The sequence below is a fragment of the Uloborus diversus genome, chromosome 2 (genome assembly GCF_026930045.1).
Source record: "Uloborus diversus isolate 005 chromosome 2, Udiv.v.3.1, whole genome shotgun sequence".
NCBI classification, from domain to species: domain Eukaryota; kingdom Metazoa; phylum Arthropoda; class Arachnida; order Araneae; family Uloboridae; genus Uloborus; species Uloborus diversus.
In genome coordinates, this window is record NC_072732.1 from 217,638,214 (window position 1) to 217,666,129 (window position 27,916).

The 27,916-nt window shown below is 34.0% G+C and overlaps 2 protein-coding genes across 2 annotated transcripts in view; one reads left to right on the forward strand and one right to left on the reverse strand.

Moving 5' to 3' along the window:
• Window positions 1-14,302, reverse strand: part of LOC129216814 (WD repeat-containing protein 36-like) — a 58,203-nt gene extending 43,901 nt beyond the window's left edge. The window contains exons 1-3 of the mRNA XM_054851031.1: window positions 14,086-14,302; window positions 10,119-10,146; window positions 2,559-2,659 (exon numbers count right to left, since the gene is read on the reverse strand). Of these exons, the coding sequence (XP_054707006.1) occupies window positions 2,559-2,659; window positions 10,119-10,146; window positions 14,086-14,229 (273 nt within the window). The 5' untranslated portion in view covers window positions 14,230-14,302. The remainder of the gene's footprint in view (window positions 1-2,558; window positions 2,660-10,118; window positions 10,147-14,085) is intronic.
• Window positions 14,303-14,599: 297 nt separating this feature from the next.
• Window positions 14,600-27,876, forward strand: LOC129217688 (apoptosis regulatory protein Siva-like). Its single transcript, XM_054852021.1, has 5 exons — window positions 14,600-14,719; window positions 18,555-18,688; window positions 22,095-22,199; window positions 22,936-23,068; window positions 27,365-27,876. The coding sequence occupies exons 2-5, from the start codon at window positions 18,574-18,576 to the stop codon at window positions 27,408-27,410; spliced, it is 399 nt and encodes a 132-aa protein (XP_054707996.1). The 5' UTR covers window positions 14,600-14,719; window positions 18,555-18,573; the 3' UTR covers window positions 27,411-27,876.
• The last annotated feature ends 40 nt before the right edge of the window (window positions 27,877-27,916 follow it).

Sequence of the window (27,916 nt, forward strand, 5' to 3'; positions counted from 1 at the left end):
TGAGTTTTGTGCTTAGATATATTATATTTTTATCTTCCTATGAAGTCTAAAATCCAAATAAAGTCTCAATAATCTATTTCTTGTAATGCAAGTAAAATTAGTTGAAAAATTGCTCAAATTTTGGAGGAAACTGCCAGTTTAGTGAAAAATTGCTGGAATTTTACTGAAATATGCCAAACCTAAACTAGACTGTAGAAATACAAAAAAATATTTAATTACTAACTTCATCACCCAGCTTTGCACGGTCTACTTCGACAATAAAAGTTATGCTAACTGACGTGTATTCAACAATCAGGCTTAAATAACTAAAAAAATATATATCAGAAAAAATTTTGCGGCAGATTGCCTAAAAATAACCAAAAAGGAAGCATTTTAAATCCCTCGATTACAGGAAAAGACTCAAAACAAAAGCCAGAATTTTGTCCGTTCATATTCGAGAAAAAAATGGCAACAAATCTTTCTTCTCAATAATTTTCTTCACGCTACAAATTTTAATAAAAGCATTGTTATGGGAAGTTGAGTTGAAGCACTGAACAATAATTTGAATGGAGGAAATTAGGGATTTTATGTCGAAATCTAAGTATTATAATTAATAGTTTTTAATTGATATATCTCTGCTAATTATTATAGGAGATTCGCTAATTGTTACATAGTCAAACATAAAGACAGGAAAATTGCGAATCTATCGATACCTGGTTCGATGGTCAGTTTACAGGCCTTCAGGGGAAGTAACTTGGACATAGATACATACACTCAGATTTTAATATTTAATTTTTTTCAACTTGAGGACTAGGATTTGTTTTTGTTGAACAAATCATAGCTGGGGGTAGCCAACAAGACACTTGACAATAGAACTACAGTGAAAAATTTTGTTTTTGTTAGTTTTCTATAATGTATTATTGGTTAAACATACTGCTAAATCATTATTTATTATATTTTTTAAATACTCTATTTTTACCTCTGCTTTCACAACAAACAAGATATTCTGGATGTAAATGGCAACACATTAAGTTGGACTGACGAGCAGCCACCACTGCCTCAAGACATAAAATGAAAAACTATTGTTGTTGATAGCTAATGTGACAGGGATGACAAGGTATTTTGTGTTAGCGTAAATTGGCATAGTGATTGTAAAACCTTTTTGTTTCGCATGACTAACTAGTGGTACCCGCACGGCTTTGCCCATTGTAGAAAATTAAAAGGTCGTTTGGTTCGCCAGTATATTTACAAATAATGGATGATGAATTCTCGCCAATTGGCTATGTTCATTAGCTCTCCCATGTTACGATTTCACGTCATGATAATTTCGTAATTTACTCGTCCATCTTATGATAATTTTGCTCCGAAAAATAATCTTAAAATTAAAATTCGAAATAGAAAAAAATTCGAATTTTCGAAAAATCGCTTTGAGGTGCACACCCCCATGCTACAAACTAACTCTGTGCCAAATTTCATGAAAATCGGCCGAATGGTCTAGGCACTATGCGTGTCACAGAGATCCAGACATCCTACAGACAGAGAGACTTTGAGCTTATTATTAGTCACTAGTGGTACCTGCACGGTTTTGCCCATAATAGAAAAATTAAAAGGTCTTTTGGTTTGAATATATATTTACAAATAATGTATGGTGAATTTTCTTGCCAATTGGCTTGTACCCATGTTACAGTTCCACGTTATGATAATTTCGTATCTCGCCAATTGGCTTGTGCCCATGTTACGGTTCCACGTTATGATAATTTCGTAATTTACTCATCCGTCTTATGATAACTTCGTTCTTAAAATTGGAATAGAAAAAGAACCACATCGAATTTTCGAAAAATCGCTTCGAGGTGCGCACCCCCATGCTACAAACTAACTTTGTGCCAAATTTCATGAAAATTGGCCGAACGGTCTAGGCGCTATGTGCGTCACAGAGATCCTGACAGACAGAGATCCGGGCAGAGAGAGATCCTGACAGGTAGAGATCCCGACAGAGAGACTTTCTGCTTCATTATTAGTAAAGAAGATAAAGATAAGTTTCAACACAAGTAAAAATGTATCAATATAAAAATGAATTTATACTTTTCCTGTCATTAGAACAAGCACAGGTCACTGGTGCACCCAAAAAGTTGGGCATCAAAGGTAATGCAAAGGGGGGGGGGGATAGTAGAGAGTACTTTTTTGGAAAATAGGACTACTTTATAGGATTTTATACAGTAAATTCCCATCTTCACCAATTCAAAGTAATGAAATAATTATATCATAAAATGTAAACCATGCAATTATTAAGTGCAATTCTTTTTTCTTTAAACATGTGAATTGATTAATTTCATTTTCTGATCAATGATTAAGTATTAATTTAATTTTGAACTTAAAAATGCGGAGGAGAAAAGCATCTTTAAATTTGGAAGTGAGGGGGTGATAGCCCCTCTTCTGTACCAGCCATCTATGAGAACAAGTACTTAACACAGTAACTTCAACTTATTTTTACTTCATATCTTTTATTGTGGAAAACTTTCAAGAAATGACCTTCATTATCAAGTGAAGAATAAAATTTGATGCAAAGACTTTGAGATTACCTCAGTTCCTCTGCGCCAAGCATAGACAATATTTTTGCAAGCAGTGAACACCAAATACGCATCAGATGTCAGGCATGAGATTTCTTCTGGGTGTTGGCCACCTGCAGGAACAAACACTCTTAGTAGCTCCAATTTAGTTTTTTGTGATAAAATTCAGCAACACATTAGGGTTATTAATTTTGTCGGCAAAAGGGTATATCGTCGCCTCAGAGCAACAGTAAGATATCTTAGTGTTATTTCTGGGATTAGACGTCTTACCGTTGCTCTGAGGCGACGATACTTTGCCAGAAAAGCAGCAAAAACTGGAAAATTGACTGGATTTTAAAAATGTACAAGAAAATAATATTTTTATGTATAACTAATTGAGACTTGAACCAAACCAGACAATCAATACTTAATTTGGTGTTTCATTAATATTAATTTGATAATTAAAACAGTTTTAAATAATCTCAGACAAACTTTGAAAAAGACAAGGAATAGATAATGGATAACGCTTCAAAATTTGCTTTTTGTAAATGCAGTGTAAAAGAAGTGATCTAACATAGATCAATTGAAAATGAGTGAGATTGAACTATTTTATGGGTACTTTTCATTGATAAAGTTAAAGCTCAAAATGAGTTTTACTTTTTTTACACATTAATTTAGTTCCTCTCTTTAAATTTCCATTTTGTCTTATAACATAGCAAAATTGGTATTACTTCTGAGTTAAAAATTAACTAAAAGATTGTTTCATTGTTAATTACTGTCTGCTTTCTTATGTACTTTTATAAAATAAAAAAAAGACAAAGATTTTACTAAAGCAGTAGAAAATTAACATTAAGACTATACTGTTTCAATAATGAATGGAATATTTTAAGCCTAAAAACATTTAACTATACTCGACTGCAAGCTTACTTGACAATGGAGAAATGAGCTGCGGCCAAGCGAAGGAAATACAGGGTCCATTATGAAAGTAATGAGCATTTACTGGCAAAATATATTTATTGATCGTAATTTGTACAAATGTTCAATGTTCTTCAAAATACATTCCTCCTGCACAATACACTTGCGGAGACGTGTTTGCCACCCCTGAAAGGCACCCTGAAACTCCTCGACGGGAATGCCTCTCAGGAACGTTGTAACATGGTGTTGGATGTTTTCCAAGGTTACCCAATGTTTTCCTTTCATCTCTCTCTTCAGTCGAGGAAACAAAAAGAAGTCACATGGAGCTAAGTCGAGAATGTAAGGGGGTGAGGGATCACCAGGATGTTGCTCCAGGCCAGAAGCTCCCGGTCCTCTTTGAACACCTTGTGCCACTTCTCAGAAAGTGATCTTGAAATGCAATCATCCTTGAAGGCTCCTTGCAGCATCTGAAATGTTTCGGTTGCATTTTTTCCGAGCCTCATGCAAAACTTTATGGCGTATCGTTGTTCAAGCGAACGCTCCATCTCGTTATGTTACAAAAGTTGAAAACACACTTCAAGCGGAGGCATGTATCGCCGCTCACACTGCTCGAACTCAACTGACGGTTGGATGCATTGAAAGGGCATATCCCCCATAACATTTCCCAGCCGGTTTTACCATGCTGGCATCTATCGTCGCCTCACAATAACATTATGCTCATTACTTTCATAATGGACCCTGTAGTTCCTAGCGCCTTGTCCGATATTCGGGTGAAATTACGCTCTTCGCTTTAGAAATCGAATTAGTTACTTAAACCCATGCAAACAAAACATTTTTTTGTCATAATTTCTGTCAACCGTTAAATATTTTCAATCTTACCAGCAAAACAGCGTGGAGCATTTTATCTACTTGAATCAAAAGCGCCGGCCAATAACAGCTGGTAGACAGGTAACGACCTCCTCTTATTCGCTAGTAAGTGTGATATTTTATCTGTAAGCTCGTTTTTTCTTCCTTGCGTCGTGACACCATAGTCAACTTAAGTTGCAAACAAGTATAGCTACATTACATTTGATCACCATAAGTAACAGAACTGCTTTTTTTCACCTTTGGCAAAAACATGCCAACCCTACAACACATGATGTTAAATTCTTCAACAAGTAAAAAAGCCTTACTATAATAGCAGAGCTCAGAAATGCTCACATAGGTTGAAATGCTGATATTAATGTAGCACAGAAAATTTATAACATTTTCTGCAAAGTATTCAAATTTTATCACTATATTTTTCATTTTGTTATAAATTATCCAGGGGTGCCCTGAGGGGAGGTCACTGTGATCACCCAAAAAAATAAAAATTCTTATTCAACAAATTTTGCTGACTATTCAGCAAATTTAGAGATAATGTTGCAACTTTTTTTTTCACTCATCTTTCAAATTATTTTTTAATGATGCCCTTCTTGTTAGATGTTATGCATTGTGTGCATTAGGGTGGTCCAAAATTTCGAAGGTGAAAATTTTTTGAGTCTTACCCTTCTATTTGGTTCCAATACATTAGAAAATAAATGGGACAAAATTTGATAACGTTTGAATAATATCTAGAGGTAGCTCAAAGCCGAAGAAGTTCTCACCATTGCAGAACATGAATGATATAAGACAAAGGACCAAACTAATGAAATATGATTGATTTTTCCATTAACAAAAATTAATTACATTGTAAAATTGTTATTTTTATGTACAGTTTCAACCTTACTTTAGCCATGAAACATATTCTGTAAATATTCAAATGCTTTTCTTATGATGTAGCAGTTAACGCAATTCTTCGTAAGTTGACAAAGTGTTGCGCTTTGACCAAAGAAGCTTCAATACTGGCAAAATCAATAGCACCTGTTTTAGAAAAAATCAATTCTGGAATGTCATCATCACACTATAGAATTGATTATTGGTATCTGCTCCCTTTCCTCCAAACCCGACGCACAAAATGCAGGAACTTTTTACCCCTTCTTGTTGGAAGGTTAAGAAGTATTTTGTAACAGATTCAAAAAAAAAAAAATTTTGGATGTTCGGGTTTTGCGTTTTTTTGCTTAGTTTTACTGTACTATTGAGGGGGGGGGGGGAGTGCTAACAGAGGCAGCTTCTTCTTTATATGTAACATTGTTTAATCAATAGAGTATAAGGAAATCTGTGCAAAATAAACAACCTTACAGGCACATGAGCAATTTTTTTTTAACTGTAAATTAATGTTGAACAGTTTTAACTTTAAGGGAAAAAAAGCACAGAGAATCGGTGAATCAATAATTTTGCACTTTCATAATATAATCTGTGGATAAGGTGCAGGAAATTACAGTAGTCTCAGTAAACAGGAGGAAGCAAGATTATGCATTGAAAACAAGAAGTTCTGTCTAGAACTAAACGAGCCTACTTTCCCATATACCAATATCGACTTTCTAGTATCTGTTCAGTATTCTCAAAATTAGCTAAAATCGTAAATTATTTCAAACATATTTTTTAAATATTTTAAGCTGATTTCAAGAAATAAAGTATGCTTTGCTCATCTAAAGAATTAGATACGTAAAAAATAAATAAAAGAACAAATAAAATATCAGCATCTTTTAAACAAAGCAGCTAAATACATTTTTTCCATCAAAAAAATCTTCAACAGCTTTTAAAAAGGAAAAAAAAAGAATTCAAATTGAAAGCTTATTAAAATAAATACATTGTGTCAAAAAAAAAAAAAAAATGTTTGTTTTTTCCCCTGTTGCCAAAATTTTTTTCAAGAATGAATTAATGTACTTTCAAAAATAAATAAAAACAATAAAATGTCAACTTAAAGAAATAATTTTCATTGTCGAAAAAAAAAACGTCTGTGCATATCTTTATGTAGAAACATAATGGACTCCGAATTTCTCCGCCAAAAACTGAATACATAAATCAAAACTTTAGCTTGAAAAAAATATCAAAACATATTAAAAACAATTACTTCACAGTAAAAACCATGGCTTCAGAGTCCATCTGATTTTGGGACAAGAGTTAGATTCGAGAGCCGAAAGTTTTAAATTCAAAGACTCGGAGTTGGAACTTGCTTCTTGTACATAAAGTTTTAACTCTGGAGGATTATGTGATTGCTAATATTAAGAAAAATGCTTTTTGTCTCCAAATTCCAGTTAATAAAGATCGTTGTTGATTGAATTCAAGAAAGACACTTTAGTCGAAATTCGAGATATACAGGTTTTCAGAAAATTTCATTCGAGACAAACATGGGGGAATACATTGAATTAATACTTTATGGTACAGGGAAAATGAAAAACTTCGACCTGTTTTCGAGATAAACAGTTTCGATTGTAATATCGATATTAACAAGTATGAGGCGATGCACAGACAAATGTATCTGCGAACACTGTGCATGTGCGTCTATATTATCTACCTATGATAGATTTAAATAACTTTTCTCCACCCATCCCCGCCTTTCAGTGTAATGCCATATAGGTTCTGATTTTTTGACTGTTTTGTTGAACACTGCACATGCATATTATTATTATTTTTAATAAGGGAAGGTGGTTCTGGTGCATGTAATGTTCACTATTCTTCACCGTTTCTTGAACTCTTCTGAATTTTTACTTCCTTTTACAAAAAAGGAAGTATTGTACTCGCAAAAAAATTTTCACTCAAAAATCGACCTTAATTTCCATTTTACTCACCCTGAAATGAATATTGAGTTTTTTTTTCGACTTGACCACATGTGGATATATGCCTAGGAACCAACAGACACCCGAAATATCCATGATGACGATTCCTGAGTTAATTACAACGAATTTTCTCGTGACGTCTGTATGTACGTATGTATGTATGTGCATATTTATGTCACATAACTCAAGAATGGTAAGTCCTAGAAAGTTGAAATTTGTTACGTAGACTCCTAGTGAGGTCTAGTTGTGCACCTTCTTTTTTGGTTGCATTAGGATGCTCTTAAGGGGGTCTTTTGCCCCTTTTTGGGGGGAAATCATTGTTAATTTCGATGTAAACTCAAGTTGTGTTATATTAATTTGTCGAACACTTGGCGATATATCGCCAGTCTTTTGGTCGACACGTTTTGTCGCCAACTTGGCGACAAATTTAGCGATTTTTTTTTTTAAATTTGGTTTCAATTTGGCCACTGTTGGTGATATTTAGAGAATAAACAATTGCATCACATAAAAATTGCCAACAATGGGGAAATTACATTAAATTGGAGTAAAAGGAAGTCATGTGAGGCATAGATCAGCTCGTTTTTTTAGATATTCTTGATTTAAATTTAAATAAAATGGGGGTGACCCACTTACCCCTCACTATGGAGTAAGTGGAACTCCAATCCGATTTTTAAAAAAATATAATCGTTAAGATTAGTTAAAGCATATATTATTTTAGAAAATAATGATGAACTTTTGTTTGTTAATGGTGTCCAAGATAAAATAAGACAATAAGTTTAAATTTTTTTGTTTCAAAACTTTTGCATAAGGTTTCAACAAGAAGTTCTGTCTAGAACTAAACGAGCCTACTTTCCCGTATACCAATATCGACTTTCTAGTAGCTGATCAGTATTCTCAAAATTAGCTAAAATCGTAAATTATTTCAAACATATTTTTTAAATATTTTAAGCTGATTTCGAGAAATAAAGTAAGCCTCGCTCATCTTATGAGGTAGATACGTGAAAAATAAAAGAACAAATAAAATAGCAGCACCTTTTAAACAAAGCAGCTAAATACATTTTTTCCATCAAAAAAAAAAAAAAAAAATCTTCAACCTCTTTCAAAAAGGAAAAAAAAAGAATTCAAATTAAAAGCTCATTAAAATAATCATATCCAAAAAAAAAAAAAAATCGTTAGTTTTTCCCCTGTTGCCAAAAAATTTTTAAGAATGAATACATGTACTTTCAAAAATAAATAAAAACAATAAAATATCAACTTAAAGAAATAATTTTCATAGTCAAAAAAAAAAAAAAATCGTCTATGCATATCTTTATGTAGAAACATAATGGACTCCGAATTTCTCCGCCAAAAACTGAATACATAAATCAAAACTTTAGCTTGAAAAAAATATCAAAACATATTAAAAACAATTATTTCACAGTAAAAACCATGGCTTCAGAGTCCATCTGATTTTGGGACAAAAGAGTTAGATTCGAGAGCCGAAAGTTTTAAATTCAAAGACTCGGAGTTGGAATCTGTCAGTTCTCCAAAAAGTCTGCCAATATTTGCAGAGTCGGAGTCGGACTCATTACTTGATACAGGAGTCGGAGTCAGAGTCGAATTTTTAAGAGTCGGAGTCAGTCTTTTTTCCTCCGTGCATAAATTTTTGTCAAAGCTACGAAGTCAGATTCAGTCGGAGTACGAGTAATTTTCGGGCACAGGAATCAGAGTCAGGAGCCCCAAAATTATCGGAGTCGGGAGAAGGTCGTCAAGAGCTATTTCCAACAAAGTTTGTATGAAGTAAATCCGCCTTTAAGTTCGGAATCTATATTGACTTTCAGTTTCCCCGTAGGTGCTAATTTTAAGAGATTTGAACTGTTCAAAATTGAACGAAACTTGTTCAATTCAAAAAGATATTTTCGATACATGTTTTTCATCAAAAGCTTTTCCCTACAAAGTTTGTTTGGAGCCACTTTGTCTCCAAGTTCAAGATTTATTTTTGCTTTGAATTTCCACGTAGGCGCTAATGTTAAGTTTTTCTGAACTGTTCAAACTTGAACGAAAAATTGTTCAAATCAAAAAATGAAATATGGGAATGAGATGTCCTCGCCGAGATCTTTCTAACAAAAAAAAATTTGTTCGAATCGGACTATTCATTCAAAAGTTATTAGGGGGGACAGACATTTTTCCCCATCTCAATACCCTACTTTCCAATTTTTAATTTTTCAATATTTATCCAACTATTTTATTTATTTTTGACTTTTTTTTTTGTTTTTTGGGATATTTTTAAGATGCATTAAGCCTTTCATGCTTCTTTCTTCTTTCTCTGACTTTTACTGGGAAAGTAGGCTAAAAAAGGAAAAAACAGGAAAATTTTCAAAATTCAAAAAAAAAAAAAAGGGAAACTAGGAAAAAAAATAGGAGATTTGAGGACCCTGTATTAAGCATGAAAGTTGAAACGTTGAATTTTATACAAAAAGGATTTTAAAAGGAACAATCATTCAGTTTTATATCCAACCATTACAATTGGGCTTTTTTTTCTTTTATAAATTTCAATATGATAAAACTCACAAGTAACGGTTAGGTTTCATTTTTTACTTCAAAGCATATACATCTAGTACAAGGTGGGTCTTGAACAGTAGCAAAGAATTTTTTTTGGGAGGGGAGGGGAGTGGTGAGAGGCTCACGTATATACACATGAAGTTACATATAAAGTTAATTTAATGATGATGAAAAAAAGTAAATTTAATGATGATTTTTGAAGTGTTTCAATGACAGCAAATTCTGTGAAAGGTCTGTCTTGAGATGAAATTTTACGAGTCTGTTTGCGGGCACTCTGTTTCTTAAGGCGCTACAATTAATTCATTTTATACTTGGCTTATAAAATTTTAAATTTTGATTATTGCAAAAGATTTGCCATAAACAGCAGGGAACACATTAGCCTTCTGGCCACAGCATTTGCCCTTTAGTTTGAGAAATTCAATTAACCACAGGAAAATAACTTAGTATGCATACTTACTGACACTCAACAGATTCAGCTTGGAACACTGCAACAGAAAACAGTACATTAATGACAAAAAATATTATGTTAATAGTTAAAATGATGATAGTGAACTAAATTAAGCCTTGTTAGATTAAGAACCCCATAAGAAAAAAATAAAAACCTAGAAAATCAAACTGCTCGTTTAATTTTTTGATGAGATAAAAAATGAGAAGTAGATAAGTGGACCAACCTCGCCCATCTCCTCTTATCCATGAAGGTTGGTTTTTACCCCCCTGAACAAAGTAAGAAAACAAAATCAAGAACTAACTAATTAAAAATTTTGACCTTTCTCATCACTTCGATGTAGATGGATTAAAGACTCTGGAACACAGCAATGTTTTGCTCCGAGAAAAAAAAACAAAAGAAAAAAAAACTAAAACACAGAATTTTAAAGCTTAAAATAAGCCCATTTTGTTGCCATACAATGAGAAATGAAGCATAGGGATATAAATATACAGTTAGAACCTTTTAGCGCATAAACTAGTGGTTTATAGGAAAGCTGTATCAGGAGCCTACGTGGTAGTGCGGTCCCAATTGCTTTGTAAGCAGAGAAGCACAGGTTTGATTCCTGCCTGTAGCCCTGGGAGTTGTTCCCAAGCTTCTTATGTCTTTATAAATCTTTTATGTGTATTTGTCCTTGGAATAAAAAATTGGAAAAACACTGTGGATTAATAGAGGTATAAGCGTCCTTTGTAGAGGTGCCACATCGATGAAAAAACATCGATGTTTGAAATTAAAACATCGTTGCTATTGATACATCGATCTTTTTATCCATTTTTTCCAAATATTTTTGAATATACTACACTACAGACTTACATATATGATAATCTCTAACAAATGTTTCTTAGTGGAAAAGTGAAATTTGTTTTTGGCATTGCGTCAATTCTAAAGATTTTGCTATTATTTCAGAAATTTCCAAGTAAAGCTAATATTAAATTATATTTATATATTCTCTAACCAACTACGTACGTTCCACGTTTCGCAAGTCAACAGAAAAAAATAAACAAATCAGACCGGAGGAAGCTTTCCTGAGGAAGCTTTCCTGTCGCTAATTATGTTTATAATACATACATTAAAAAAAAAATCCATGTTTATTTTGAATGCATTCATTACTCCGTTGAAGCGGAAATAGTTTTGGGAAATTCCAGATAATGTCAACACCCTGGAAGCAGTGGATTATTTTGCATAGTAGCTAAGAGTAGAGTCCCTATATAGAAGCGTAGCTTCTATATAGGGACTCTAGCTAAGAGGAGCACAACTCTTGCACTTTTCAAATTTAGGTGATGTAGATGATTCTGAGATTTAAATGTTTTTGGGTCAATTATAGATACCATCGTTTTTTTTTTTTTTTCTTTTTTAAAATGAAGATCGATGTTCTCAATCGATGTCACTTCAATGAGAAATTTTATTATAATTTTCAATTAAAATACAAAACCATCAACATCGAACCCAAAACTTTGATGTCGCAAAAACATCGAAAGTAAAACATCGATGTTTTAACAAAAACATCGATGTTTCCTAAACATCAACATCGATGTTGCACCCCTAGTTCTTTGTGGAATAGCAGAGACCTCAATCTGTGTGCAAAGAAAGCTGCATCAAAATTCAACATTATCTATATACCATAGGATGTTATTTTTCAGTTGGCTCAAAAGGACAGCATAAACAAGCAAGTTATAAATCTTGCCATCCTCCTCCCCCCCAAAAAATAGCCGAAATTGAGAGAGAGCCATATGATGAAAAACAACTTATTCAAATTTAACTGATTTCCAATTTAACCCTTAACAGAGGGTCTCACATAACGCTCAAAAGTTAATTTGATCACCTCTATTTCATTTTCAGTCTGATTGAATGGTTTGTCCCCCCAATAGTTTTTTGTTTTGTGACCTTGAAAACCCCCTTGCTTATCAGTATCTTTAGGCAAGTGCATCCAGTGTTGCCAGATTGGGAGAAATTTCCCCATTTTGGGGAAATCTAGTGATCTCTGGGGAAATTTTGGGGAAATGGGTTTTAAGGGGAATTCCTAGTAGAAAATTGATTTTTTTCTTAGAGAAAACCTGAGGCAAAAAGAACTTTTTTTCATATTTAAATTCGCCTATTTACATCTGGTAGTTACATTGTTTGTATCAAACATTTATATAGTCATTGTTTGTTGGTTCAGCTTTGCTCAACTTTATGGAATTCGCATTTCCCATTATATGGAATATTATGTTACGGAATTCCCATTAATGTTCTACTTGAGTGACTAGTTGATACGTGAAACGGGTAAAATAATTGAGTGTGATGAAGAATGTTCTTGGATAAATATATACAAAGTTCATAGTTCAAATGTACAGAAGCAGAGTAATAAATGCAAGTAGAAAAAAAAATATTCGGCTATTTTATATCTCTTGGACGGCCAGGGCATCCAATCAAATCCAGTATGAGTAAAAGGCCTTTCTTGATGAAGGCGCTTGTATTTATGAAGACAAAAAAAAAAAAAAAAAAAACCGAAAATGAAAAACAAAAAAAAAAAAGTCACGGAATTTTAGAAGAAAATTTGGTTATTTGGGGGTGAATTTTTCAAGAGAAAAAATATCATAGGAAATCTATTAATTCATTCTATGAAAATATTAGTGGAAAAATGATTTTTGAGTTTGCAGAGTTTTAATAGAAAACATTCATTTTTTGGAGGAAAGTTGGAAGGGAAGTTGGGAAATCTGGATTTGACCATCTGGCAACACTTGAGTACATCTGGTTGCAATTTCATTGCATTCACAGGCCAAGAGACCGCACCTCCCCTTCAGTGAGTTACCACTTTCGGCAATAGTAGACATGGCTCTTAACATTAGAATCGCAGATAATGGTTCATTTATCTTATCCGCATTATGCAGAAGAGATGCAAAATATTCTAGATGAAATTGAGAGTTGTTTGAAATGTTCACAAATGTTACGCAATGATGTTCTAGAGACAATGAAGGCTGAATTATTCCTCGAAATATGACGCAAAATACTAATAGTTAAAGGGTTGTCAAAAATTTCCTGTAACGTGATATAATCAATTTTCTGGTAAGATTCATTTTTATTACGAATAGATATTTATTTCCAGCAGCATATGGTTTTCTCGAAAAATCTTAAGCAAAACTCTAGCAAAAATTTCCTTGGAAAAGGTATATTTCGATTCATAATTCAAAAATATTTTTTCCCAGGCTAATAAAAGTTCAAAGAACATCTAAGGGAAATTACAGGAATGTATCTTAATTAGATGATTAAAAAAATGTAAATAGATAGTCTCTGAGACCTCACGTCCCCTGCTAAGTGTTACATCACACTTTTTGCTTTCTTCTATTTCACCTCTCGTATTACGGGTTAAGAAATCTGCCTTCCGATTTTGAGAAGCCTTCATAAACAAACTTCAATCTATAGTGACAGGTTTTCATGTGTGCTTTAAACCTATTAGTTTCTCTATCTATTTGCACCGAATAGCTATCATAATTGGTGAAATCATTTCAAGAAATCTGAATGGGAGAACTTGTATCGATTCAAATCACACGCTAATATATATAGAATTTTTCCACTAAATTCCAATTTGAACACAGTTGATAGTTGGAAACATGCTAGACAAGCGCGCCCATAGCTATGCAAAATTGTAAGGGGGGAGGCTCAGATATTTTCCCCATTATTTAGCAGGATATTTCCCCAGGTAACCGATTTCAGGACAGATAAGAGTCCTTAAAATTTGACATTTTTAATAACTTATTCATTAATGGCTGGAGAAGAAATGTTTTTACATTTTTGCAAAGAAAAAAGTACCAAAAGCAAGGAAGTTCTAATTTCTAAGGGGGCGGGGGGCTCCAGCCCCCACTTACCCCCCTATATGGGCGCCCTTGATGCTAGAGGTAAGAAAATCAAGACGAACATTTCAAAAACACTCACAAGAATTGTGCATGTAAATACGACTCACCCCATAAGTGTGAAACGATTTACCGACAGCGGTAACGACTAAATTTTCATTCCTTCGAAGTATATACCTGAGCGAAAGTGGGACGTCATTGCTAACATAACCCAAAGCCCTGTAACTTACAAATATTTTACTTGATTCGGACATCTTAAAATAGTTTTATGTACTTGAAACGATTACATTTTTTGTAACCAACAGACAGTTCCGATCATAAACATTTGAAAATTAAAAACACGGGGAAACGCACGTGTAAAACAAAACTGATATCAATTAATTGAATCGATAGTTTGTTCACTTTTCGACTATTTATTAAAAAAGCAAAAGCTTAAGAATATTTGCATCAAACTTAAATATAGTATACTGCTCATTTTTTGTATCTTCATTATTAAAACCCACAAAATAAGTATCGAATTTTTTTCAGGAACAGGGCTGCGCGGGATCCATAGTTAAAGTTGTTGCCGGGAAATTTTGCTTCTACTTTCACTTCGACTCTCCATAATCAACCTATCAAATTTACCGCAGCATTCGCGCGCACCCAAAACTGATGTTTCCTGCTTCGCTCACTCGGGAGCTTTAATAATGTCAAGTCATATGATTCTTTCAAAAATTTCCTTTTAAGTGTCAACTTCTGTGTGAAGTGAGTGAATGTTTTAAACCCTTTGTTAAGCATTAAGATTTTCTGCTCCCTTTTTTTTTAAGTAAAGATTTTGAATGTCGAAAATGATGCATTAAAAATATCCTAAATTTGTATAAATCTAGGGTTTTGTTATGATTTTTCAATTGCCTGAAGATTAAAATTGTTTCAAATTGGCTATTTCCATCATGCTTATTAAAATAAAATATGCGTCGACTCACTTTGACAGCTGGATTAAAATTCTTTTCTAACTTCTGTACATAAAAATTAATTTTTCTCAAGTGACTGATATTTAAAATGTTGAGGGTGATTCAATATATTTGCATCAAAGCATAAAAAACAGCCTAGTTTGTCTCATAGCATCTAGCTAGAGTTGTTGGATTTTTATAACAACTCACTGTCTGTTAAGTCTTTAGAACACTGTGATTTTAAAACATTGCATGCTGTTTCTAAGTCTACCTAGGTTTCTAATTGTCGGGGATATTTCGATAATTGGGAATCTGGCTCGGTCGTCTCATTTTTGGCGTAAATAAGTTTATTTTGGTAACCCTGCCGATTTATAGTAACCCTATGTGAATAGATGTTTCCGATCTCTTTGTTTTAATTTGCAAAGAAAAATACCTCTCGCGGTAGAATTACGGTAACCGGGTCGCGTTGGCGTATTTTTTCAAAAGCTGCCAAATTTGGCACCTACTACTCAATGTAAACAAAGTAATACAATGTAAACAAAAGAAATCATCAAATGAGAGTTGACCCAAAGGCAAGGGGCGGAGCTTCGGATTGCTCAAACTATCACCTAGGTAACTACAACTGTTTATCAACCATTTTCTTTCTCTGATTGCAACCGTAAAGAAAAAAAAAGCATTAGAATTATTTTTTTCTTTTTGAAATATTGCAAAATATTGGGTTGTTCGGAAAGTAATTTCGTTTTTTCCCGTCAGAGGACTTAATTACGTTTTTTCGAAACCAACTTCACACTTAAGCCGCATAACCATTATATGTCTTGAGAGCTGATATTGCAAGGCTTGTGTGTGAAAAAGTTCTATTAATTCTACGCAGTAGTTTTTGGTTGGTGCCCTTTTAAATATGGAGAGCAATAAGCAGCATTTTCGTCATATTTTACTTTTTTACTTCAGAAAAGGTAAAAATGCTGTCCAAGCGAGAAAAAAATTGACGGATGTGTATGGAGAAGGCGTGTTAACAGTACGCCAGTGCCAGAACTGGTTTGCAAAATTTCGATCCGGCAATTTTGATGTCGAAGATGCACCACGATCTGGAAGGCCGGTCGAAGCTGACAAAGATGCGATAAAGGCATTAGTTGATGCAAATCGGCGAATAACCACACGAGAGATCGGTGAGAGATTAAATTTGTCGAATTTGACTGTTTATGGCCATTTGAAAGGCATGGGCTTAACCTCGAAGCTCGATGTGTGGGTGCCCCATGTCCTTACGGAGCGAAATTTGTGTCGTCGCGTTGACGCGTGTGATTCGCTCCTCAAACGTCAAGAAAATGATCCATTTTTGAAGCGGATTATTACTGGGGACGAAAAATGGGTTGTATACAACAATGTTAAGCGCAAGAGGTCATGGAGCAGAAAAGATGAACCGGCTCAAAGCGTGTCAAAAGCCAACATTCACCAAAAAAAGGTGATGCTCTCCGTTTGGTGGGATGTCAAAGGAATCGTTTTTTTTTTTTTTTTTGAGCTTTTGCCGGACAATACAACGATTAATTCAGAAGTTTATTGTCATCAGCTGGACAAATTGAATGATTCACTTAAAGAGAAGAGGCCCGAATTAATCAACAGGAAGGGTGTAGTGTTCCACCAGGATAATGCGAGACCTCACACAAGTTTGGTCACTCGCCAAAAACTTTTACAGCTTGAATGGGACGTATTGCAACATCCACCATATTCTCCAGATCTGGCGCCTTCCGACTACCATTTGTTCCGGTCCCTGCAAAATTTTTTGGATGGCAAAACCTTTACCTCAAATGAAGATGTCAAAAACCACCTGAACCAGTTTTTTGCCAGCAAGGACCAAAACTTTTATGAGAGGGAATTATGTTACTGCCAGAAAGATGGCAAAAGGTGTTGGACCAGAATGGCCAATATATAATTTAATAAAATATTTATTCATTATACGAAAACTGTCTTTCATGTTCCCCAAAAAAAACGAAATGACTTTCCGAACAACCCAATACATAAAGAAGCAAATGAGTAAGCCTTTTTTTTTCGTAGAACTATATTATTTTTCTCACTTTGAAATAAACTTTGCAGAAAAGAAAAATGAGAGGTAACTTTTTTCAAGATGTTAACTTAAACGTGGGAAGATAAAGCGCAGTATCTACAGAGATGAACATTTCAGACATAAAAAGAAACGTGTTTTGGATTCGATACTAACAATAGCGAAATGATGGAATTTGACTTTTTTGTTTTTTCAGTGGAAAGCAAGTAAGCAAGCTTGTACAAGAAAGCTAAAGTACAACTCATGACGAAAATTCGAAAAAAAAATTTAAATAAAAATTTGCCGATACTGCTCTTTACGTTCCCATTGCAGTAATATTGAACTCATTTTTTTTTTCTGTAGAAAAATAAATAAAATATCATGATGTATGTGAATGAATCTTTCTATCAACATGTTTAATTTCCTAAGGAACATTAAAATGAAACATAAATTTTTACCGAAATTTAACAACAGTAAAAGTTGCATAGAACACGACATTAGACTGAAATAATGAAAAAAAAAACCATTAAAAATACTTACTGTTTAATTAAGATTTAAAATGATCTACTAAAAAAGTTAAATCACTTCAAAATATCTATTCAGAGAATGTTATCATAACTAAATTATAATTCTAACTTACTGAATAAGTGATTACGATAATTAATAAATTTTAAATTTAAGATGGAACAATAAAACATGAAGGAAATAACTTACTGCGAACATATTCCAAAAACGTATCCAAAAGGTATGAATAACTAATTTTTGAAGCTATATTTTAAAAGAGTTAAAAGTGACAAACATTTCGTGATGTAAAATTTAATAAAATGTTTCGAAGATCTAAAAATTGTAAAACACAATATGTTGCGAATTTTCAGACAAAAAACACATTTGAGAAAATTTAAACCATTATTCTACGGAATTTAAAAAAAAGGAAGGATTTATTGGACAAATAAATTACAATTTTGTAAAGTTAAATTCTGAAATGGCTGATTGGCCAAACGAATAGCAAATCAGCTTTGGTGTAGGGTTACCAAAATTGCTCCGTCGCCAAGGTAAGGTAGCGGGTTGCCAGAATGAAATATTTATCGCCGCGACCCGGTTACCGTAATTCTACCCCTCTCGCGCAGGCGCTGGAGCTAAAAATTGACGCCAATGAAAAAAGATCGCCAGATTCCCAATTATCGAAATATCCCCCTAATTGTCTACCTTTTCACTCTTAGATAAATGTTTTTCAATGGATAACTTAACCACTCACCAAACTTCTTTTTCTTTGCGTCTGCATCTCTTCAAATCTAGTATATTTCCTTATTTTGATTATAAATTATAAAAAAAAAAGCTATAAAGGTTGTCAGAGAGTGCATGAATTCTTTTGACTTTTTCTTAGTATTATTTGAGCCACAAGTTATTTGCATAATTTTTTCATCCATACATTCACCATACATACTTAAAAAAAAAAAAATCCTTATTCACTCCCATGGAGAAGGGAGCTAAGGTGAAATGAGACTGACAGAGATTTTCCATGTATAATGTGAAGAGCACAATATATTTGATGACTTATGCAGTTTATATATCAAGTGAAATGAAAATGATGGAAAATTATTCTGTTCCTTTGCAGGCATTGCTTTTACCTCGATATGATGAAACGAAAAAATCCATTTGATGAAGTTCCTATCCTCAGAAAGATGCACATTAGTGCGAAAGAAGTGGACCTGGGTGTCAATGCCCAAGAAAATATGAAGAAAGTGTATGGTGAGTGCTTCTTCCACAGTACTTAAATGGTTTTGAATTTTTAATAAAATGTCACTAAGATTAAATGCTAATAAAAAGTTAAAAATGAAACATTGCCTGAAGCATTAACATCCACAATGTGAGAGCCTCTTGTTGATGAAATACTGATCTCAAATTTGGCACATGTACAAGTAGGTTTTTAGGCTACCTTTTTTTATTACATAATTCAGGGCTGGATTTAAGGGAAGGCAGGAGAGGCTACTGCCCCGGGGCCTCCCCACAATAAATTTTTTACAAAATATCCTAACTTTCACCGGTCGAAAATATCGGATATATACATATATATCAAAATATTCGGATATATATCAAAGTATCGGACATCTTCGAAAATATGATGATCTTTTCAAACCTTGATTAGGGGCCTCCACACTTCCAAATCTGGCCCTGACATAATTGCAGGCTTTAAAATTAAGAACAGTAATTCAAAAGTCAAGAATGTTAAGCTTGGCTATGAAATAGAGAAGGAAAAGTTCTCCAATGGAAACTAAAATCAATAACGCAAGAATTAAAGGGGGGGGGGGGATTTCAAAAGTGCTTAAACCATTGCAAGAACAACCCTGTTGAAAAAATTCTTAAAATGACATTGAAAAAAAAAAAAAAGCCAATAAAATAAAGGCAAGAAAAATTGCGTCTTAACTAAAATGTGTCTTTTTGAAAGTAATAAATAAAACATATTACCAGTTTTTGCATTGGTTTCATGCAAAAATTTTAGAGTCAGACTTTGATTTTGAATTGTCATCTGAATTGCACAAGTTATCTATTTTTAGCCTAAGATCTTCACTTTTAAATAATTGCTCTTTTTTTTTTTTTTTTGCATATGTAATAGCCTTTCTATTCATTTTTTGTTCTTATTCTTTTTGTTTTGTAATGTAGCTGCTTTCAGTTATAGGATAGATATTTGAGCTTAGCACCTTGGTCAGTTTTTTCCCCCCAACTTTTCAGTTGTGAATTTAACTGAAAATGTTGAAAGTTCTTTCTTCTGCAGTAGATGTAACCGATGCACTTAGAATGTGCTAAGCTACTTAAACATGTTATATTCAGTAAATTATCGCCCATTAGCCAGGGCTAAAGCAGAAATACATGAAATACACCGCCAGCTCAGTCATTTCCAGCCGAGGACTGCAGTTTTGTGCTTATTAGCACTCATCAGCCCAGCATAAGAAAGTGACTGAGCTGGAGATGGAAAACCTCTTAAGGAAGCCAAGAGTGCCAAACAAACTGGTAGCTAATGGCTGGAAGTGGCTGAGCTGGTGGTGTATTTCATGTATTTCTGCTTTAGTCCTGGCTAATGGGTGGTAATTTACTGAATATACCATGCATTGCCTTCAATCTTTGAGTTGAACCGAACCATTGCTTCAGTCACTCGTCTCGTCTGTGCTAATTCTATATTAGCTACCAGTTTGTTTGGCACTCTTGGCTTCCTTAAGAGGTTTTCCATCTCCAGCTCAGTCACTTTCCCATGCCGGGCTGATGAGTGCTAATAAGTACGAAACTGCAGTCCTCGGCTGGAAATGGCTGAGCTGGCGGTGTATTTCATGTACTTAAACATGTGTTCCTCACAAATTTCTCCACCATACTAGTAAACTCATGCTCTTTCAACTTTTCCATAATCATATGATGAACAATGCTATAATGTCTTCAGCTGAACACCAGCTAATTTCAAATGCTTCTGTCCTTCATAAGCAAAAGGTTAATCTTCAAGTAGGTTGGTTTGTTTGAGACCATTTCCTTGCATCATTGGATTTAAAATCTGCAAAGTGAATTGAACCACCAAACATTTTTTAGACTGCAAATGAGTTGATTCGTAATTTATTTTTTAAATAATTTCATTAAATTTTACAATAAAAAAATAGTAAACTGTGTACTACATATATATAGTAATAATTTTACATATTTTAATTCATATTTTGTTAAAAATTTATCATTTATTCACCTTTTCCTTTTTTTTTTCCAAAATATCCAGTTTTTCGGTATTTACTCAGGCTTAGGCTAAATACCTAAAAACTTAGGGTAGCCTATAATTGATTTTGGTTTTGAAAATATTCCTGGAACGAACCTCAACCTCCCTTTTCCTTAATGTTAACAAAACTTGATGGAAACTGATTGACTATGTCAATTTTGAAAATCGTGCAATGACAAAAAGATATGGGATTGAACCTCTTACGGTTTTTTCTTCAATTGCACAATTCGCTGGGGAAAAGGGGAGGGGTTTCAGATGAAATTAGGCACTGTGTATTAGGATTGCCGAACAACAACAAAGGGTAGGCTACGCTAAGAATAGGGCACGCGGCAGAGAAGAAGCCCATGAGGAAGAAAGTGAGATTAAAACTTAAATTTTATGTAGATATTAAAACCAAAATTTGACCTGACCAAAATTTTACAACCCCTAGACATAGGGGTAAATCTTAGTTTCAAAATGAAGGTCAGGGAATCCTGGGAAAAGTGGATGTCAGAAGGAATGCATTCCTTTACAAAGGGGGGGGAGATGCGTCGGGCATCTTATGAGGAAGTTGTAGCATGGGTGAAAAGTGCGTGGGAAGATGTTTCGGTCGAAACGATTCGAAACTCTTTCCGGAAGGCGGGACTAATTGACCACGCAGATGCAGACTCTGCTTCAGACGCTGAAGTGAACAATTCGTCCGCATTGGATGCAAACGTTATGGAAATGTTTGTATCGGACACTGACACTTCTTACTTTGAAGGGTTTAATTAATGTTTGTAAATTTCAACTTGTATCATTTTATCGGAAGTATTTCTATGTTAATAAAACCTTATAATGAAATAATCTTTCATTTTACATGCTAATATTACTATTGTAAGTTTTGATGAATTACCTTCGCTTATTACGATATATTATCTAAATTGAAAAAGGACATGTAACATGATCTAGAGGCCCTGCATTGAATGCAAGGGTTATGATTAGTATTGGCAATAATGCCATAACCAAGGCTTCTAAGCGAGTGGGATTTGGTTTCCGAAACCTTCTGTTTGCTATACCGAGTAAATAAATGAAAAATTTTAAGATAGTCTTTTATCAAAAAATTACATCTTACAAAGATGTTAAATATATCAAGATCTGTTGTGAAACAAGAAGTTCATGTATTTCATCATAATTTTTAACAGCATTTTATTTTCCAGCATTTCTAGGTGCTCAAATAAAGTTTAATAACAAATTTAATTTCAGTTTACTTGCAGACTAATTTTAGATTTTGTAACTGGAATTGCAGATGACTAAAAAAATGTCAAATATTGGGTAGGGTAAATGTTTATTTTTTAACTTATATAATAAGCATATTTAATCATTATGTTTTTAAATAATATTTTGAGTTGTGAAAATATCATTGATGAAAATTTTTCTATTCTCTAGACAAAACACACAACCTGTTATTTTATGGAGCCACAAAAAATCAAAATTGCAATCCTGAGCTCAGCAGGCATCCACTCAACAAACCTTCCCCAGAGGAACAAAAAGGTATGTTTTGTGGTAATTCTCTTGACTCTCTTTTTTTTTTTTTTGCATTTCTGAAGGATTCCTGTTATACCCTGAATTTAGGAAGTATTTGGTATCCAAAACGCTCTACTTTAATGTTGAAGGAATGCTTTTGAACTCTCTCTCTATATATATATATAATAATTACTTAGGACTTTTCCTGCGGCCATAATAGCATTAAAATACTGGTCTTACTTTTTATGTGAACATCCTATTTTTTTGCAACCAGAATGTACAATCTATGATCCTTGTTATAGTTTACTTGTTAGTTTATCAATTGTTGTGTTATTACTTTTCTGGTAATAATTTACTCTGATCATCACACTTGTAAAGCATGTATTTTTGTTTAATAACACCTGCAGTTATAAATATTGCTAAAAATGAAATAAAAATGTAGGTATAAAATAAACCAATTGTTGTAAAACTGCATATTGTTTTAAGAGAAGGGAACATGAAGGTGAATATATTTTTTTTAATGATTTTATTAAACTTTTAAAGCCAAGGACATGGCTAGTATTTTTATTTAAAAAGAATTTCTGAATGCACGCAAATGTACGTAATGCCCCCCCCCCCCCAACCCCGTTTGATTTATAATAGTTTAAAGCTTCGCTGCAATAATTAATTTTCAGCAAAGGAGGAAAAGTGATTTGCTTGTGAATGAGTAGATATGATACCACTTTTTTTTTCACCTAACAATATCCTTTTTTTTTTACTCCAGGTGTGGGAAAATTGTGCTGTCAATCAAATATGAAATCCAGCTGTTCCTTTTGTGAGAAGATAGTTTGTGTGAGGTGTGCTCGACTCTGCTATTCCTGTAATTTTGAATTTTGTCAGCTGTGTTCTATTTTGCAGTAAGTATTAAAATCTCTTGTATATTAGAGGTATTTTCTCACATTCGTTTAAATCTGCATCTGAAAGCATTAGCTAGATGGGACATTTGGAAAGGCTGAAGACTCCAAGCAAAGACTTTTAAGTAGACAAACAATGAAACGAGATGAGATAAAGCACAAAATTTAATGTCAAGGGATATCATTAAGAAAGGGAGTGGGAGGAATAGTTGTAGTACTGTTGTGTTCTGCGTAACTGCGCACCAAAAAGAGGAGCATGTCAGATTCGGTAAAGAAATGCTGAAATTGCTTGAAGATGTTAGTTACCACATTATTTTTCAAATTCTCACTAGTGATGACATACACTGATGAGCCAAAACATTATGACCACCCAGTGAATAAGGCGTTTTGCCACCTTTGGCCTGCATAACAGCTGTGACTGGCCTTGGCATGGATACCACAAGCTCTTAGTGGATGTCTGGAGGTAGATTGTACCGAGGGTCAGATTTGGAAGTGTGGAGGCCCCGGGGCAACGAAGGAGTGGAGGCCCCTAGTCAGGGTTCAAAAAGATCATCATATTTTTGAAAATATTGGATACTTTGATATATATCCGAATATTTTGATGTGTATGTATATATCCAACATTTTCGACCCGTGAAAGTTGGGATATTTTTAAAGATTTTATTGTGGGGGGGCCCCTTTGTTGTGGAGGCCCTGGGGCAGTAGCCCCGCCTGCCCTCCCCTAAATCCAGCCCTGATTGTACCAATTGTTAGTGCAGAGGTCACACAAAGTTGAGATGTCTTGACATGGTTGACCTTTTGGCATTTCAGCTCTGAGCTGCCTTTCCATTAAATCCCAAATGTGCTCTATAGTATTTAAATCCAGTAAATTTGGTGGACAGGGCATTAATTGGAATTCTTCATCATGCTGCTGGAACCACTCTAGCATAATTCTAGCCTTCTGACGTGGAGCATTGTCCTTCTGATAGATGCCATTTGCACTAAGGGAGACTGACGCCATGTATGGATGCACCTGCTCTGCCACAATGTTCAGATAGGCCACAGCCTTCATGGTATATGCTGCCACAACTAATGGTCCAAGAGCCTGCCTGGAAAAAAGGCCCCCAAGCCAAAATACTGTCACCACCAGCCTGTTTACGACCAACGGTGCAAGGGGGAGCAACTGTTTGCCTGTTAACCAGCAAACCCTGACACAACCATCTACGTGATGAATGAGAAATCGAGATTCGTCGGACCAGACAACTCTCTTCCAGTCATCTAAGGGCCAGTCTCTGTGTTCTCAGGCCCACTATAGGAGTAGTCGGCGATGATTCTTCAATAGAGGCACACGAGTGGGACATTTGTTTTCCGCAGTCTCATATCCAACTGTGTCCACTGAACTGTGTTTGGAAACACTTCCACTCTCACCTGCATTGTATTGAGCTGTCAGTTGAACAACTGTCTGCCTTCGATTTGGCTTTACTAAGCGGCCTAGTCTCAGACGTCCCTTATCTTTGATGATGCTTGGCCGTCCAACACCTTTATGCCTACCTTTGGTTTCACTGTCCTTTTTCCACTTTGCATACTTACTAACAACGGCAGATCATGAACAACCTACCAGTCTTGCAGTTTCTGAGATGCTCATTTCGAGTCTTCGGGCCATCACAATCTGCCCTCTATCAAAATTCGCGAAGATTGTTATTCGCAAAAGAAAGTGCTTGAATGAAGCCTGACCCTCTCCAGCCTCGGTTATATACCAATCCCACTTCATCACAAGGTCTCCACGTCATTTGGACGAGTTTGAAAAAGTTGGGGTGGTCATAATATTTTGGCTCTTCAGTGTAGGTGCACCCTCTTTTGATTTTTCCAACCTTTCAAGAAAGTAAAGCATGGGTCCTTAAAGATGATCCTGCCCACAATGTTGCAAAAGACACTGTACCACGAAAAAAGCCGTTTTCTTCAGAACTATCCAATCTAGGGCAGGAGACAGTCACAGCTACCTGAAACACTTTAGTAGTGTTCCAGTTAGCTGTGTGGCTTTCAGAGATTCAAGAAGGAACTATTTGAAGATTTTTGCTCCACCTTGATGGTGCAACTTAAAAAATTGACAATTGAGTTTTTTGAGCAAAAATCATTCAAGTGATAGAATATGCATTTTTCTCATGTCATTGCATTTTTCTCATCTATTCCAAGAAATGAATGGTTTGAGGTATTTAATCTTCGGAAAAGTTACCTACAGAAATGCATTGGTGCTGGAGAACTCCTAAAACTTTCAAATATAGCTTTAAAAATGTAAGTGTACTTGAAAGATTTTAGAGTGACCCTTGTATTCCATTGACCGATTTATGAATAGGTTTTTATGAAAAAATTTTATGTTACAGAATTTATAAAATTTTCTGTATCTGTCCCATTATTCCAGCACCATGTCCCATTAGACGCTGTGTATGAATGTTAACGGCATATGTGTGTAGTTTCAAAAATTGGCATTGATTTTGTAAAAAAAAAAAAAAAAATTAAAGTATACAATTGAGTGTCAACTTATGTTTGCTACACATTCCAAGAAACCTCATGGAAGTTCACAGTAACACACAGTATACAAACAGTATTATTGTTGGTACAACTTTTTTATAAATGTACACGGTTATTTTAGACACTTGTAATATTTGTATGCAATAACCAAATTATAGTTTTTCGCACTAAGAACTGCATTTATGCTGTTTTTTTAACTGTGTTATTCAGCATAAATTACTGTTAATGATGCATGAAATCAATCATTAATCTAAATCCTTATATACATCACTGATTGAGTAATGCTCTGATGTCACCAACATTGAAACTCGGGTCATAGTATGTGTGACAGCATTATTTCGTTGTTAAAGCACCAAAAATTCAGTAAATTATTTGTTATTTGATAATATATTTTGACAATGTTTGACATGCAGGGAAATGCTTTATTTTGACAAGGCTGAACTGAATCCGGTACCTTAACTGTTTCACTGGTAAGGCTCATTTTAGGAGAATGATGAAACGAAAAAGTGATCAACAATGAGCGCTATCTACTGGAGTTAGGTTTAATTCCACTGGAGTTGATGTTAAAATTTAAACTATTAAAATATCACCAAACAAAAGGTTATTTCTTTGTTCAAATGTTGAAGCGATTTTCACCCGTCATACCATGATGGGCAGTTTACTGGTGTCAAATAATAATAAGATGCAACACTCTAGTTTTACTGTACAGTAAATAAAATAATAATAATTAAAACTGTAAAGTAAATGAAGATAACCATGATTCATGATTGGTGGCGTGCAGTTGATCAGATCGTTATGTCATCTACACATCAAGGATCTTCACCCTTTGCTTCATTTTAAGAAACTTTTGCTTCTCACTTTTACTAGCTTTAGATGAAACAGTGCATTTAGGTCTCATATTTCATTAACTTCCACATTTAGAATGATAAAACCCAATAGAAGATTCAGAATGGTTATTTGTGCACGCTATAAGAGTGCATAAGTTAAATCGTTTAGTAGGGCGAATCCACTGTAATACCCTTTTCAGGATACTACTAAGTTCAAAGTTTGTTCTTTTAATTCCAGTCTCCTATACAGACCCGGCTCCTGGGGTAGGCAGCCGCCTAAGGCGGCAGATTTAAGGGGTGGCAAATTTCGACATTGAAACATTTTTTTTAAAAGTATGAATATCTGTTTCAGTGCCATAACATTCACTGCCTCAATGCAAAAAAAATAATAATTTTGAGTGTCTACCAGTGCTTGGATATGCAAAACATAGTTCCGAATTCAACAAGAAATTCAATTTAATTTTAGAGGCGGCAAATGGCGTGATTTAAAAGTCTTTTGAAAATGTTAATATCTGTTTCAATGCACTATTTTAATGCTAAAAAAATATAATTTATATTGTGTACCAGCACTGGGATATGCAAAACCCAGTTTGGAATTTGACTAGGAACGTACTTTTAGTTTTAAGAACTTTACTATTTTTTTTAAAAATTAATATATGATTATTTTATGTTATTATTATTCAATTGGGTGGGAGGGGCAGCACTTGTCAATATCGCCTAGAGTGGCAGAACTACTAGAGCCGGCCCTGCTCTTATATTTCCTGACCATACTACATGCTACAAATTGTTATTCGTTGGGTTCGAAATCTTTGCACCATGTTGCACTAACAAACATGATTCAGCGTTTCATAACTGGGTTGAAAATGGCAGATTTCTTTTAAAATGTTTTGATGTTACAATATCGCGAATTTCAAGTTGTATGATCATTCATGGCATTTCATTGATTTGATTGATCTCATTTCAGGTACAGTGCCCAAGAAGAATATGCTGTGTGTTTGTCTTGTTTATAAAAATAGTTGTGTACATATGCGTTTTAAACATTTTTTATTCCTTCATTCCAAAGTGATGCAATATTTATTTTTAACTATTTCAAATAATTTTAGATTAAATTATGTGTATGCTTGTCAAATTTTATGCCATTTTCTTCAATGTGTTTAGAATAGTAGTCTTTGCATCAGATGTAAATATTTTCTTTTAGTAAGGGTAGTAATATAGTTTCATGTTTTTCACTTTAACTTATATGTATGTAACTTCATATTAATGTAAAACTTTTCATTTTAAACATTATGACATAATAGATATGATTATTTTGAAAACATAATATATACAACTTGTGATTGTGAATTCTATTGTCAGCAAATTGTAAATATGATGAATAAAAAAAGACTTTGAAAATATGTAGAAGATTGAAGTAAACTGTAAAAATTTATTTAATGTATGTGAAAAATAAATCTAGTTTAGCTAGAAAATATGCTTCATGATTTTAGCAACATTTAGGATAACCATGCATTCTCAA

What these genes read in the sequence shown, in the direction of transcription:
- LOC129217688 (XM_054852021.1), top strand. Translation starts at nt 18,574, where the DNA reads ATGATGAAACGAAAAAATCCATTTGATGAAGTTCCTATCCTCAGAAAG. An exon ending in AAATATGAAGAAAGTGTATG is followed by an intron (nt 18,689 to 22,094) that starts GTGAGTGCTTCT and finishes TCTATTCTCTAG; the next exon opens with ACAAAACACACAACCTGTTA. An exon ending in CAGCTGTGTTCTATTTTGCA is followed by an intron (nt 23,069 to 27,364) that starts GTAAGTATTAAA and finishes ATCTCATTTCAG; the next exon opens with GTACAGTGCCCAAGAAGAAT.